At 49.2% G+C, this 13,564-nt stretch overlaps 1 protein-coding gene across 2 annotated transcripts in view; it reads right to left on the bottom strand.

Annotated features, from left to right (window-relative positions):
- IGDCC4 (immunoglobulin superfamily DCC subclass member 4) overlaps nt 1–13,564 on the bottom strand; it is a 102,578-nt gene that overhangs the window by 29,710 nt on the left and 59,304 nt on the right. For both annotated transcript variants that reach the window (XM_064157954.1, XM_064157953.1), the window contains exons 5-7: nt 4,273–4,407; nt 1,557–1,712; nt 633–1,043 (exon numbers count right to left, since the gene is read on the bottom strand). In XM_064157954.1, the coding sequence (XP_064014024.1) occupies nt 633–1,043; nt 1,557–1,712; nt 4,273–4,407 (702 nt within the window). The remainder of the gene's footprint in view (nt 1–632; nt 1,044–1,556; nt 1,713–4,272; nt 4,408–13,564) is intronic.

Below are 13,564 nucleotides of genomic sequence, written 5' to 3'. Positions count from 1 at the left end.
CTAACTTCCCCACTACCTGCACAAACCCCATCCCTTACGTGAATTCTTTGGGCAGAAAATTCAGTGTCTCAGTGCGAACATCTTCATTTTGACACAAGCTCCTTAATCCATGTTATGGCAGCTGAAGTTACCAGCTTAATGTTCAGAGGAGCTCTGGCAGCAGTTCAGCAAGAGTATTGGCTTGCTGGCTGCTTGGGAAGACAGATCCCAAGAGACTCAAGTGCCTCACTTCAGATTCTGAGTGTGAAAAATGTAGCAACTACTTGAACACAACGTAGCTGTTTAATATCAACAGGAATCATGACACTATTTGCATATGAAATTCATGTGTTGGAAGAAAAAGTAAATAAATGAAATAAATTTCCCCAAGTGCCTGGTCCCACTGGAATCCAGAGAACTCAGCTACATGGGCATGCTGCTGCCAGTCTAAAGTCAAGTGTGTGCTGGCCAATCCACAGGCACTGTCATGGGCTGGTTCTGACCCCCAGGAGGAAATTCCTTTACCTGCAAAGGAAAAGGGTGAAGCTAACTGGAATTCCTCACACATGTCACTAGCTGGGAAAGAAAGTTAACTTGTGTCTCATGACTTATACCTGCAGCAGAGCTGTGCTGTACAGGCAGGTAACACCTACCCATAGCCCGCTGGTAATGCAACGAGAAGCCGATGATCTGCTCACTGTTGTACTCTGGTCGCTCCCAGGACACAAGGACGCTGGTGCTGGAGAGGGACACGGCTGACACCTCCTTGGGAGCACTGGGCAGACCCTCCCGCACGATCACCGAGAGCTTGGCAGTGGCACAAGCCATGCCCAGGCTGTTCTCGGCCACGCACTGGTAGTAGCCAGCATCCTCCAAGCCGATCTGGTTGATGACAAGGCTCCCGCTGCTCTGCACCTTCACCCTCCCGTTGGAGAGGATGGCTTCACCATTCTTCAGCCAGTGGATGGCCGGAGCTGGCTCACCCTCCGCCTTGCAGACAAACCGGGCTGTGCTGGCTCGGGTGCGGGAGATGGTTTCAGGAGCTTGGGAGATGCTGGGTGTGGCTGCGAGGAGAGAGGACAAATTAATGCAGGAAGGAGGAGGAAAAGATTGCAGAGCAAATCCCTTCTCCTCCCCACTCAGTGCTATGTTTTATTCAGTAGCAGCTTTGCTTACAAGATAGGATTTGCCAGGCAGACTCTAGAGGCTTAATTTAGACTCTGGCCAAAAGGAAAAATAAATTCTGTATCAATCATGGGCTGCGTTCCCTGATCCTAGGCTCTTCTCCCTGCTGGCTTCCACGATACTAGAAGTTAATTGGTGATACAGATTTCCATGGGGGAACCCTGGAGAACAAGAATAAGGCATAAAACAGCTCAGCAAATACAAGGAACTAAACCCCAAATTAAAGAAGTGACTCTCCCACAGAGACCTATCCCAATCCAGGGCCTTCTGGCTCTAACCTGCCTCCTTTTCTTATCCAACACAGGCCACAAGTGCAACTTCTTGGGGAGCATCTGGATGTCAGTCCAGGCAATCTCCAGCTACCTGGAGCATTTATCCTGCTCTCTACTCACCAAGGACGCGGAGCTCAGCCGCGGCCGTAACAAACTGCCGGGTCTGGGGTTTGTTAGCACGGCAGACGTACACCCCTGAGTGATGGGGCTGGCTGGAAGGAATCAGCAGGTTTGTGCGGCCCAGCACAATCACATCTGTGGAAACAGGCTTTCCATCTGCAGGGAAAAATGTGCACAAAGGTGGCAGGGAGCCTCAAGCTGCCCTTTATGAAGGCTTGTAAACAACATATCTGCTAGAGCCAGGATCACAGCTGGGGAATGCAAAGACCCCCAAATCCCAAACCCCACCCAGAGGAGGATTTCTGCTGGGACACTTCTCAGTACTTCACCAAGCATCAGCCAGACCAAGCCAACTTTGGCCCAAAGTTTAGTTTGGCCTGTAATAACTGAAGGAGTTCTGGTTTGGATCAAGAGTCTCTGATGCCTTGGGTGTGCCTGCAAAGAGACTCCCCAGGAATAACACATACAAGGGAAGGCTATTCTAATACGGTTGGAAAAGCTGCTGGATCTGCTTGGTGACCTCCACGTACAAACACACACATCTCCTCCCCTCACACTTCAATGTAAATGTCAGCAAAAGCACCAGATCTCTAATTGATATGGCATTATTTCTTCCTCTGGGTCCTGGATGTGAACCCAAATTTCCTGGGCCCCAAATATATTCTTTGCCCTATCTTGGCTTCTAATCTGCAAGAGATCAGGAACACACTTGTTTCTTCTTGGGGCTCTACTGCTTGGGTCAGAGACCTGGGCCATGAGCTGCCCTCTCCCCATTCTCCTGTCTAGATGCTCAGTGCTGCTGAGTAGGGAAGAAGGAAGATGTGGCTCGTGCTCCCTGGCCAGAACCTAAACTGTTCTTCAACAAATTCAGGAGCCCTAAGGCTCTTTAACATCTTATGGATGAGGCAGTAGGCCAGTGCTGGCCACTGCTGCCGTGTGAGAAACATGAGGAACAAGGTGTTGGTACCTCTGGATGACTTTGGAAAAGCCAAGAGCTGGGGACAAAGTATGGGCAAGCACAGTTTGGCTGAGGAAAGACTTGAATGGGAGATTAGGAGCCTAAGGCCAGCTCTGGCAGAGCTGGCAGATGGAGAGAGCCAGCCAGTTTGAGCAGTACCCATGCAACACCAGACTTCGCTCCTCTGCGGCTGCTTCAGAAGCACTGATGTCTTTCAGATAGCAAAAACTCACCTCTCACAGATTCCACTGAGCCTGGATCTCTAGACAAAAGCAAGCCCTGCACCTCCACTGTGAGCAGCTGCACCTACTTAGCACCATCAGCAGGGGATGCAGCTGAGATCAGCTCCTCTGCCCATTCCAGCCATTTTAGGGGTCTTTCAAAGGCCTCACAGAACAGTGGCTGCCCAGTCAGAGGAGGAAAAATCTGGGCAGCCCATCTGCGCTCAAGTGGCTTGAAAACCTAACTCCAGATGGTAGCAATTAGCTGACACCACCAAGGCTGGCAAGAGCCAAACTGGAGACATGGAGGTACAATCCTCGATGCTACCTACATGACTAATGGTCCAGTAACCCAGCCTGCTCCTTAATGAAGCCTTGGGCAGAAACAGGCTGTAAAACATAGAGTTGATACAACTCTTAATCAATCTTCTCTAATTGAAGAGTCCACACTTGGAAGCAGAGGGAGACCAAGCAAGCCCTTTAAAATAAAGGACAGAAGGAACTATTTCACCAGCCATTCCCCTCTTCCTCTTCCCTCATCCAAAGTTAGTAAGATCTACTCCGCTCTGGACATCAAGAGCTCTCAGTAACACAGTGATCTAGGATGGGAAAGCTGAGGTTTGGTACTTGTGAAGTGCACAGGCTAAAAGCAGAAACATTTCTGCCAGAGTATTTCATTTTTGCTCATTTGATTTCCAAAGTTGTATCCTCTGAGATTTTTTTGCTCCTTTTTTGTGGGTAAGAGGAAATATTTATACACACTGAAAGTGCTGCCTGTGGACAAGTCTGGGCTGCAGACCAACCACAATAAATGGTTACAGGGGAGAGGAGTCATAAATTGTGACCTGGATTTATGAAAATGACTAAGAGCCTTTTCCGGAATCACTTCCTGAGCTGAGAATGTCTTCAGTGAGAGCCTCTGAAACACATCTGATGCATATGACACTTGGTAAAGTGACACTGACATCCTACTTGTGACTTAGGCTCTTAGCCCTGGGTAATGTTTGTCAGTCTGGCTCATTCATACAGCTCTGATGAGACCCTTCCATTGCCAATTTGACTGCAGTAAGAATGTTGAGCAGAACTTCCCTGTGAGGCATGCAGCCACTCCATAAAGACCACCAGATCTCACTGTGGTTTGTAGTCCTGTGAGAGAATCCAAGTGATTTCTTCAGTACAATGGCAGATGCCACAGAATCCCCACTAACCTCTGAGGCCCTGGAGGAGTGGCATAGACCTGACCCCACCTCATGACCTTCGTTGTTCAAGCTCACACAATGACTAATTTAGATCAACAGTTGTCCTGGCAGTAGAACATCAGACACTTCAGGGGCCAAAGAGATGTGAGGTGAATTGCACACTTTGCATCCTTCCAGACTGAATTAGTGATGCCAGTGTAATGAGGACACCTGACACTGACACCATCTGCACTGTTAGGTACCAATCTAAGAAGCACCCCTCCTGTCCCACCGATTTGTAAAGAGTATCCACAGGTTCCTCTTGACAACAAAAGCCGAGTTCTGTGCCTCACGCTCACCCTGCCGTATCCAGGAGACAAAGGGGGTGGGATCAGCAGCTGCCATGCACTCCAACACCACGCTCTCCCCAGCCACCACCGTGGTGTTCTCCGGAGCTGCAATGATGGTGACATCTCCTCCTGATGGCTGGGAACCTGGTGTCAAAAATAAAAAGCAAAGTCAAGCCCTTCAAGTTGCACAGAAAAACACAGAACATAGAGCCCAGAGGCCTGGGCCGTGCTTGCCCAGGTAGCCCTATGTGTACTAATGGCTCACAGAATCACAGAATTGCTTTGGTTGGAGAAGACCTTTAAGAGAATCAAGTCCAACCATTATGTACCTCGACCAAGTCTGGCACTAAACCATGTCCCTCAGCACCACATTTCTGCCTCTTTTAAACAACTCCAGGGATGGGGATTGAACCACCTCCCTGGGGAACCTCTTCCAGTGTTTGAGAAGCCTTTCAGTGAAGAAGTTTCTTCTAGTATCAAACACCCTGGTGCAACTTGAGTCCTGTTGCCGGGGAGAAGAGACTGATGCCCATCTAGTTACAACCTCCTGTTGGGGAGTTGTAGAGAGCAAGGAGTTCTCCCCTTGGCCTCCTTTTCTCCAGACTAAAGAAGACCAGTTCCCTCAGCTGCTCCTCATAAGACCTGTTCGTCAGACCCTTCACCAGCTTCCTGCCCATGTCAGGAGAAAAGAAGGTTTTGCTTTGTACACAGCTACAATATTTTTGCTAAAGAAATGAACAAGGGGTTGCCCTGCAGTTTTGTCTAATCAGCTTGGCCTCAGCAAAAACGAGTATCAGGAAATTCACATGGAAAATAAACAGTTTCAACCCAGCACCTTCCTCAACTGCTGAGTGGATGTTTGTTAACTAGATGAAAGAAGAAAGACAACCCTGTCAAATGGAGTAGCAGCTACACAAGGAACTGGAGCAGTTCAGAAGGAATCTAACAGCTTGGTTGAAAACATTCTAACATCCAGGTGGTGAACTGTGAACTGGAAAAAAGAGAGATCAAGCCTCTGTGTCTAGCCCTTCAGCTGATGGCAGAGAGACTCCATCAGTCATCCACACCTGGATGGCAGTGTGCTGCTCAGCTCCGACGAGCACAGATGAGCAGCCAACACCTACACCAAGCAGTGTTTATGGGGAGATCTATAGGCTGCACCACACAATGTCTTGAGAATGGGATGTGGATTCTTTGTGTGAAAACAACCTTCTGCCTCTCTGCTCACTGCTGAGCAGAGGTTAAGGGAAGGTTAAGGAAATGCCTTTGCAGCAGCCAAATTTCTGTTGTCAGATGAAAACAACCTGAACACTCTTGAGCAGACCAGACTGTTCACGACCCTTGACAGCAGCAACCCTCTTCTTCCAGATCTCACAAATATGTCTGGCTCTGAGGGACACTTTTGTTGTTGTCTTCATGAAGGGAAAAACAATGTCAGAGGAGTCGTGTAATGCAAGTCATTCTTAGGCCTGCTCCAGGTGCTCCCACAACCTAGCAGAGCAAGTTCTTGGCAGCAGGTCTCAAACAAATAAAAGCAGGAGCTTTTTGCACAGCACACAGTTAAACTCACTGCCTCAGGATGCCTCAGACCTCTAAAGCACGAGGTTCAGACAAGCTCATGAAGGACACTCTTACCAGGACTGTTAAACACAAAGGACCCACTGCTGCTCCCAGTGCAAGCTCACAGAATCACAGAATCAACCAGGTTGGAAGAGACCTCCAAGTTCATCCAGTCCAACCTAACACCCAGCCCTAGCCAATCAATCGGACCATGGCACTAAGTGCCTCATCCAGGCACTTGAACACCTCCAGGGAAGGCAACTCCACCACCTCCCTGGGCAGCCCATTCCAATGCAAATCACTCTCCCTGGCAACAACTTCCTCCTATATATCAAACCTAGACCTCCCCTGGCACAACTTGAGACTGTGTCCTCTTGTTCTGTTGCTGGTTGCCTGGCAGAAGAGACCAACGCCCCCTGGCCACAACCTCCCTTCAGGTAGTTGTACACAGCAATGAGGTCACCCCTGAGCCTCCTCTTCTCCAGGCTAAACAACCCCAGCTCCTTCAGCCTCTCCTCACAGGGCTGTGTTCCAGGCCCCTCACCAGCTTCATCGCCCTTCCGTGGACACGTTTCAGTATCTCAACATCTCTCTTGAGTTGAGGATCCCAGAACTGGACACAGTACTCAAGGTGTGGCCTGAGCAGTGCTGAGTACAGGGGAAGAATAACCTCCCTTGTCCTACTGTCCACACTGTTCCTGATCCAGGCCAGGATGCCATTGGCTTTCCTGGCCACCTGGGCACACTGCTGGCTCATGTTCCCACATCCCTGACTGTCATAAGCCGAGGAGACATCCAAGGAAATCACCACGTTCTCCCTGCCCACTTTTTTACATGTTTTTCTCTAGCATCTGCTGTGATCACTTTTGTAGATGGCACTGCAACAACTGGACCTCTGACCTGACTCCCACTAATCACTTACGTGGTGCCCAGGGAACACTCCCTTGACACTCATTTAATGGCCATGGTGGTGTTAGGTTGACAGTTGGACTTAAAGATCTTGGAGGCCTTCCAGCTGAAATAATTCTATGATTTTATAGATCACTTTCTTGTGGATCTAGACCAGAGAAGCTTTGGTCTCAGCACACTGGCCTGCCTGTGTGGCAGGAGGCTATACCACATGCACTGTGTTCAGCACATCTCCAGGCTCGTTGCCATTTACTCTAGAACAAGTCTGTCGGGGGGAGCTGTCTCAACACTGCAATGTTCTTGCAGTCCACACATGTGAAAGGGATTCCCATCTGTAGCATTACGGGCACACAGTTTAAAAGGAGCTAGTAACATCCCCGAGGCACTGAGGGGAGGTGGGAGAGAGCAGGAACCAGCGTTTGTCCAGCAGGTGGAAGCAGAGACCAAGGAGCAGCTGTCGTCCCCTACCTGGGGCAACGGCTGGACCGTGCTAAACTGCACCCACAGCCCTGGGCAAAGCAGCAGTAAGAGCTGCCAAGGGGCACCACAGCAAAGCCAAGCCAGCCACCCTCCTCCAGTGGACCCAGCAGCACACTACACAGAGAGCCTGGTGTGCAGAGGCATGTGTCATCTTCAGCGCCTACAGCACAGGGTGGGCTGGCCAAGGCTCGCTGCATTCACATACAGTGGCTGCTCACATTCTTCATGCCCACAGACACTTGCTGCTATGCAGCTGCAGCAGAACGTGGGGGACAGAACAGTGACAAGAAGAAACAACATCAGGCTATCGAATCAGAGCCTCACTGACACAGAGATCAAAGTCCTGGCCACTCTGAACTGCAGTGCCAAGGCTGGGCTTGAGAGCTTACAGAGACAGAAAATGGGCAGGCAGGACAGCTTCCACAACAGGCACATATGCTGAAGGATCAGAGAAGTGCAAGGCTCTCTAGAGCAGCAGCTTTCTCTGAGCGCCAGTCCAACAAAGCACTAAAATCCATGAGCCCTGCAAAGCAACTGAGCACAGGGACTCCAGAGAAACCAGGCTGGATGGGTGAGGCTGCTCAGCACATTTCTACCCTTTCTCTACTCCACACAGCAGAGAGGGATGAGACAATATAAGAGAAAGAAGAAGAAGAAGAAGCTTTAGAGCCAGGATTTGAAAAGGTAACACCGGGAGAAAGCACCAGAAGCAAAGGAAAAGAGTTTTATAGCAGGCATTACAGAGAAGGCCACAGTGCTAGGAAGACACTGGAGAACCCAGCCAGTTATGACAAGGTTGGTTTTAAGAGGGATCTGGGTAAAGAGATGCAAAGGAGCCATGGGAGGAGCTGCTCTCTGCTGAGGGGCTGGCAGTATGGCTAGGTGTGGTCACATACCTTCACCAACCACAGGTTTCAGGCCCATCTCAGCCTGCACCAGGTTCAGTGAGCCTCATCTGCCCACCCTGGAGACCTATTACCCATTGTGGGGCCAAGACAGTTTTTGATGAAAAGAAACAGGGCAGAAACCTACATCCAAGGTCCTGGGAGCAGAAGTATAAACAGACAGACTGCCAGGCTACCACAGGAATTAGGCTCTATACTCAACACCACCAGCTGCCCAAGTACCTGCTGGCCAGGCTGTAGCTGAAACATGTCTGTGCACAAAAATCTGTCCTTTTCTATAGTTCTGGGGAAAATATAGATCTAAAGTTAAAAAAGTATCACCAGCCAGATGGCAATACATTTCCTGCCAGACTTCCAAGCAGCTTTCTCTAGCAAGCTTAGGGCAGAGGAGGAGAGAAAGCTCCTCAAAACTGATTTAAACACTCATCTGGTGCATTCAGGTGCATGGCCCCAGGTGCCAGCTGGTGAAGGCACCTCACAGGTTATAGAAACTTCATGAGAAGGCACTTGCCTGACATCACTTGGTTCCTAGACCAAGGCCTTGTAGAGCCGCCAGTCACTAGAAGAGGGAATTTACAAGCTGCACAATCCCTCCCTCTGAAACAGCCTCAGGGGCCACCAGCCCAACTCTGCAGTCTCCTGGCTCCGCAGAGCTGCCATGAAGCATTGCTGTGAAGGTACAGTCTGTAGCTTCACCTTTCCTTGGGGGTTCACATCTCTCCTGGCTAGGCAAGGACCAACAAAAAGCTTCACTCTCCTCATTCTGAACAGTCCCACAGAAGCACCATGTGCTGCCCTTCCCTCTGGGGCTGCCCATCCTGTACCTTGGGTACTCTGGAAGGCAAAGAGCAAGGAGCTTGCTGATGGCCAGGTAAGCAGACAACAGAAGCCAGGACTGGTGACCCAGAAGGGCTGGTGACTAGCTTCTTATCAGCTCCATACTTACCCTGCAGAAGGCAGAAAGAGAGCTGGTATCAGGGCTTCCTGACAGCCAGACTCAAAGTCTCTCTGACAACCAAAAGCGTAACAGCAGCCACAGGGACCTGTAGCTCAAACAGCCATTTCAGCTTCCTTCTCCCCTTGAAAAACTATTGGAAAAACACATCACCCCATCCCCCAGGTCTGTTCATCTCTGATTGTTATTGAAATCGTGTTACAAAACCAAACAGTTCTGCTTGCTTTCCCAGTGCATTCCTGGGTGTGTGCGGGGATGAATGCCCCATGCACAGCTTGCACACACAAACTGCTTCTCTTTCCAGCTCTGTATTTCACCGTGGGTCTCTCAGAGCAGGGCTACAAGTCAAGCTCCTCTTTAAACTGAGCCCCTGGGAGCACGTTTCTCATTTGCTATCTCAATAGGCTGGCTGGACAGGGCAGATCACAGGTTAGCTGCTACAAACTGGGTTTCAAATGGTTTGAAGAGTTCCCAAGAACCACAGTAAGCAGAAAACCTCCACACAGGAGACTCCAACACACATCAAAGAGTGAACCCAATGTTAGCTTTTTGTCTCCACTGCTGTTAAGATAATTTCAGGTCAAGAGGGAATATTAGAACCAAAGGGAAAAAGAGCTGCAGTTTCCAAGACATCTTTCAGTGCCTGAACAAAACGGGCCTCTGAATGCACCTGTGCCATGCTGTTCCTTCTGCACTTTCACAGTGCTGCTATTTAAAACCTGGCTTTTGAGACTTCTTCCCCCCTACAGTTTTGTTTTGCCTCTCCAAGCAGCAAAGCTGCTCTAGGCAAAAGCTATGCACAGCCCAAGGCACAAACCCACAGAAAGATATCAGAACTCAATGTTAGTGATGGCCTTTGTGGACTTCTTGCCCATCTGAATCAGATGGATCAATTTTACTCTCTCTTACAAAAAAACCCAAACCCTCAACCCTATAGGGTGCCAAATGTGGCTGTGGGATGGCTTGGAGGAGTGCACTAGGACTGAAGGAAATCCTCTGGGCTTGAAAGAGTAAGAGAGTAAGGCCCTTTTCCTGCACAGTTTGCCACATGTGGTTGTGTTTGCACAGGGAGACAGCAATGGTGCCATGACAGACCAGGGGGAAAGGCTTACTGATAACCTGCAGAAATATTGCCAAGCATTCACCTTGTTTTTATTGCTCACAAATAACTCACTACAGCAGATATTCTGTTCATTTTTTTAACACTTCCCCATCACAAGACAGGAAAGTCAGGCTCCACCTCCTTATACTGCTGCTCTCACGGCCATCTCTCAGCATCTGGAGCTGGGTGCCAAGGCAAGGTGGTTGGGCAGGGATAGATAAAACAACAAACCAGTAATGTTAGGTGTAGTATAAACCCCAGAGGAGGTGGGGAGGGGAGCACAGGGAGCCTTGTGCCAGCAGGTGAATGTGCCAGACAGGTCTCGGCACACAGGCTCTGAAAAGCCAACCTGCCTTGTTTCTAAGTGAAGGGGAACTGTGAGCAGGAATGTGAAGGGAAGCACCACGGGGAGCTGCTGCAGGCAAAGCTCCAACTATGTATTTGAAGTTACAGCTTGAGTTATACCATACACAAGCGATTTGAAACTCCACGAGTTTACAACTCGGGTCTGCCCCCAGCACATCCATAATTCATCAGCCACCTTCTCCCGCCTCCCTGCTCTTGTTAGTGCCGACTATCAGCGCAGAATTCAGGCAGCGCAACAGGAGGAAAACCGGGTTTTGTTCCGCCAATTTGCAACGGTTGTTTGCAGTGACAAGAGGATGACTCCTCGGATGGGAACTAACACTTCTCTCCTGCCTCCATAAACACCCTGCCCGGGCGAAGGTGCTGGAAGGTTAAACACGACCTGCAATGGTGACAGGCTCGGCTCTCGGCTGTCAGCAGTTCAAGATCTGCAGATATCCAACAATCAAGCAACAATCTTCTGTTCTGCGAACTTTCTCACCCTCTCCAGAGGAGGAGCATGAAACCTTATTCATCCCTGTGAGCCTCCTCTGGGAATAGATTCTAGCACTGAGCAGCTGTTCATTAGGGAAAGTCAATGCTGTCACTGCTGTTATTCTGCAGACAATAAAGGAGTAAATTACCCATTGCAAAGCACACACCTTCAAAAATGCAGGCACTGTGTTTGCAGAGCATGTCCCCCTCCTGCTCCCCAGCTCCCTCCCTTTGCTCATGACAACTCACAGACCTCCTGGATGACTGTTCAAGGAGAAAGCTGACTAAAACGATAGAGGACAAAAAACATTCTCCACACCTGCCCTCCTCCTTCCTTCACACTGTCCTGGAAATCTACCTACAAGTTATGTCCGTGTCTGGGCTAGACAGGACAGCAGATAGATAGGATGTAACATCTCCGGGCAGGACACTTACAGATTCATGGAAATGGTTTGGTTGCAGAATACCTTCAAGAGTCCAGACATTCTCTAACTCTAACAAGTCTGGTGCTAAACCATGTCCCTCAGCAACTCAATTTTTATACACATCCAGGGAATGGGGATTCAACCTCCTCCTGGGGAGCCTGTTCCACTGTTTGAGAACCCTTTCAATGAAGAAATTTCTTGTCTCATTACATATTCTTCAGCACATCTGCTTTGGGGGAAATATAAACAACACTGGATCTCAAACCTGAGCACACTTAGCAACAAGTATTTATAACAGTTCTCATCTGGACACAGCAATGCACAGCTCTGCAAACAGGAAAGCAGCCAAGAACCACAGAACAGAATCACAGAAGCACTTTGGTTCAAAGTTCCTTGAGTCCAGCTGTTAACCCAGCACTGCCAAACCCACCACTAAACCATGTCCCTCAGCACCACATCTACACAGCTTTTAAACCCCTCCAGGGATGGTGACTCCACCACTGCCCTGGGCAGCCTTTTCCAGGCCTTGACAGCCCTTTTGGGGAAAAAATTGTTCCACATGTCCAACGTAAACCTTCCCTGTGCAACTTGAGGCTGTTTCCTCTGGTTCTGTCACTTATTACGATCCCTACCTGGCTCCAACCTCCTTTCAGGAAGTTGCAGAGAGTGAGAGGGTCTCCCCACAGCCTCCTTTTCTCCAGGCAAAATGATTCCAGTTCTCATCAGATTTGTGCTCTAGGCCCTTTACCAGCTTCGTTGCTGGACTGGTATCGGTGATTTTTCTTTCAGAAGTGGATAGAGATGATGACTGCTTCCCTTCCAACACCTACAAAGTATCACAAGTCTAACACTGCCTCCTCTTCTCTCCAAATGCAGCTCTCACAAACACATACCCTTGCCAAAAATTACCATTTGCTTTTTCGGGCTTTTCTTCCACTTGTGCTATACTCTGTGGCAGTCTGGATCCAAGTTCTGTTTTCCTCCGTCGCTAAAGTCGGGGAGGGATGACTTTTGGTTTCAAGATTATGAACTCACTTCATCAAACATTTGGTGTTTCTTTGATGGTTCTCAGCCTTGCAAACTCCTCCTCCACAGAGCATCAGGCTTTGGTTCCCAAGCCCTGCAGGATCTTTGAGATCACACCGTGCTGTGGGCCTCAGCAGAAGCTCCAGCACTGACAATGCTTGGGTACTGGGACTGCACAAGTTGCCACAGTGCAATCTGGCAGCATCAGTGCCTGTAGTTTCCATCACTAGAAATGCTCCTTCCTCCTTTTCATGAAGCTGCAGCATGCCTGGGTCAGCACATGAGGCAGGAAAGAAACCCAGCCTTTATTGCACAGGTAACACTGCAGTGGTGAAATGGGATTTTTCTGCCCCTGAGCTCAGTAAATCTGCTTTGTGTTGCCCTTTTGCCTCTCATCCTCAAAATACTTTGTAAGCAGTCATGCCTCTGTAAACATAAACAGCTAATTGGAAAGTTGGACAGGGAAGAATATTTCCACATTTTGGAATGGGAACAGAGTCTGTTGTCCCATTTACTGAGTTGGTGCTGTAGCAAAGCAGCTACACATCATCTGTCACCTCTAAAGCAGCATACACAGAAACATACATAAAAGATCAAAACACAAGTTCAGTCAGTTCCTTAAAAAAGGAGAGAGATTGATGAGATTGGATGAGGAACCTGAGCACACTCCTCATACCTGCCACAGCTTCTGGGGTCTCTCCACAGAACTTGTCACATGCTGAGTGTGGCAGAGGAGCTGCTCTAGAATCTGCTTTTCACTTGGCTTGAAAAACAGCCTGTTCAACATTTTTCCCAGCTCTGTGTCCTGTCTCTGGAAGCCTGGGGAGCACAGGCATCCCAGCCCAGACAGGCAGTCCTCTTTCATTGCCCTCAACTTCTCTATACAGCTGACAGCTTCCAGCCCAGACATGATGTCCTTTAATGTACCAGCTCAGCCACAAGTTCACGCCTTAAACTAGATGTAACCAGAAAGCCAGAAAAAGGCTGAGCAGTGGGCAAGGTTCCAGGAACTGCCTTGGATTTTAGGGGACTCTTCCTGTACTCCCAAACCCTTGATCCTTCAGGAGTTTTACAAGTCCAGGGCACATTGAGCTCTGCT

This window comes from Pogoniulus pusillus, chromosome 17, assembly GCF_015220805.1.
Source record: "Pogoniulus pusillus isolate bPogPus1 chromosome 17, bPogPus1.pri, whole genome shotgun sequence".
Classification (NCBI taxonomy): domain Eukaryota; kingdom Metazoa; phylum Chordata; class Aves; order Piciformes; family Lybiidae; genus Pogoniulus; species Pogoniulus pusillus.
Note: the sequence above shows the minus strand (reverse complement) of the source record. Positions and strands in the feature narration are given on the sequence as shown.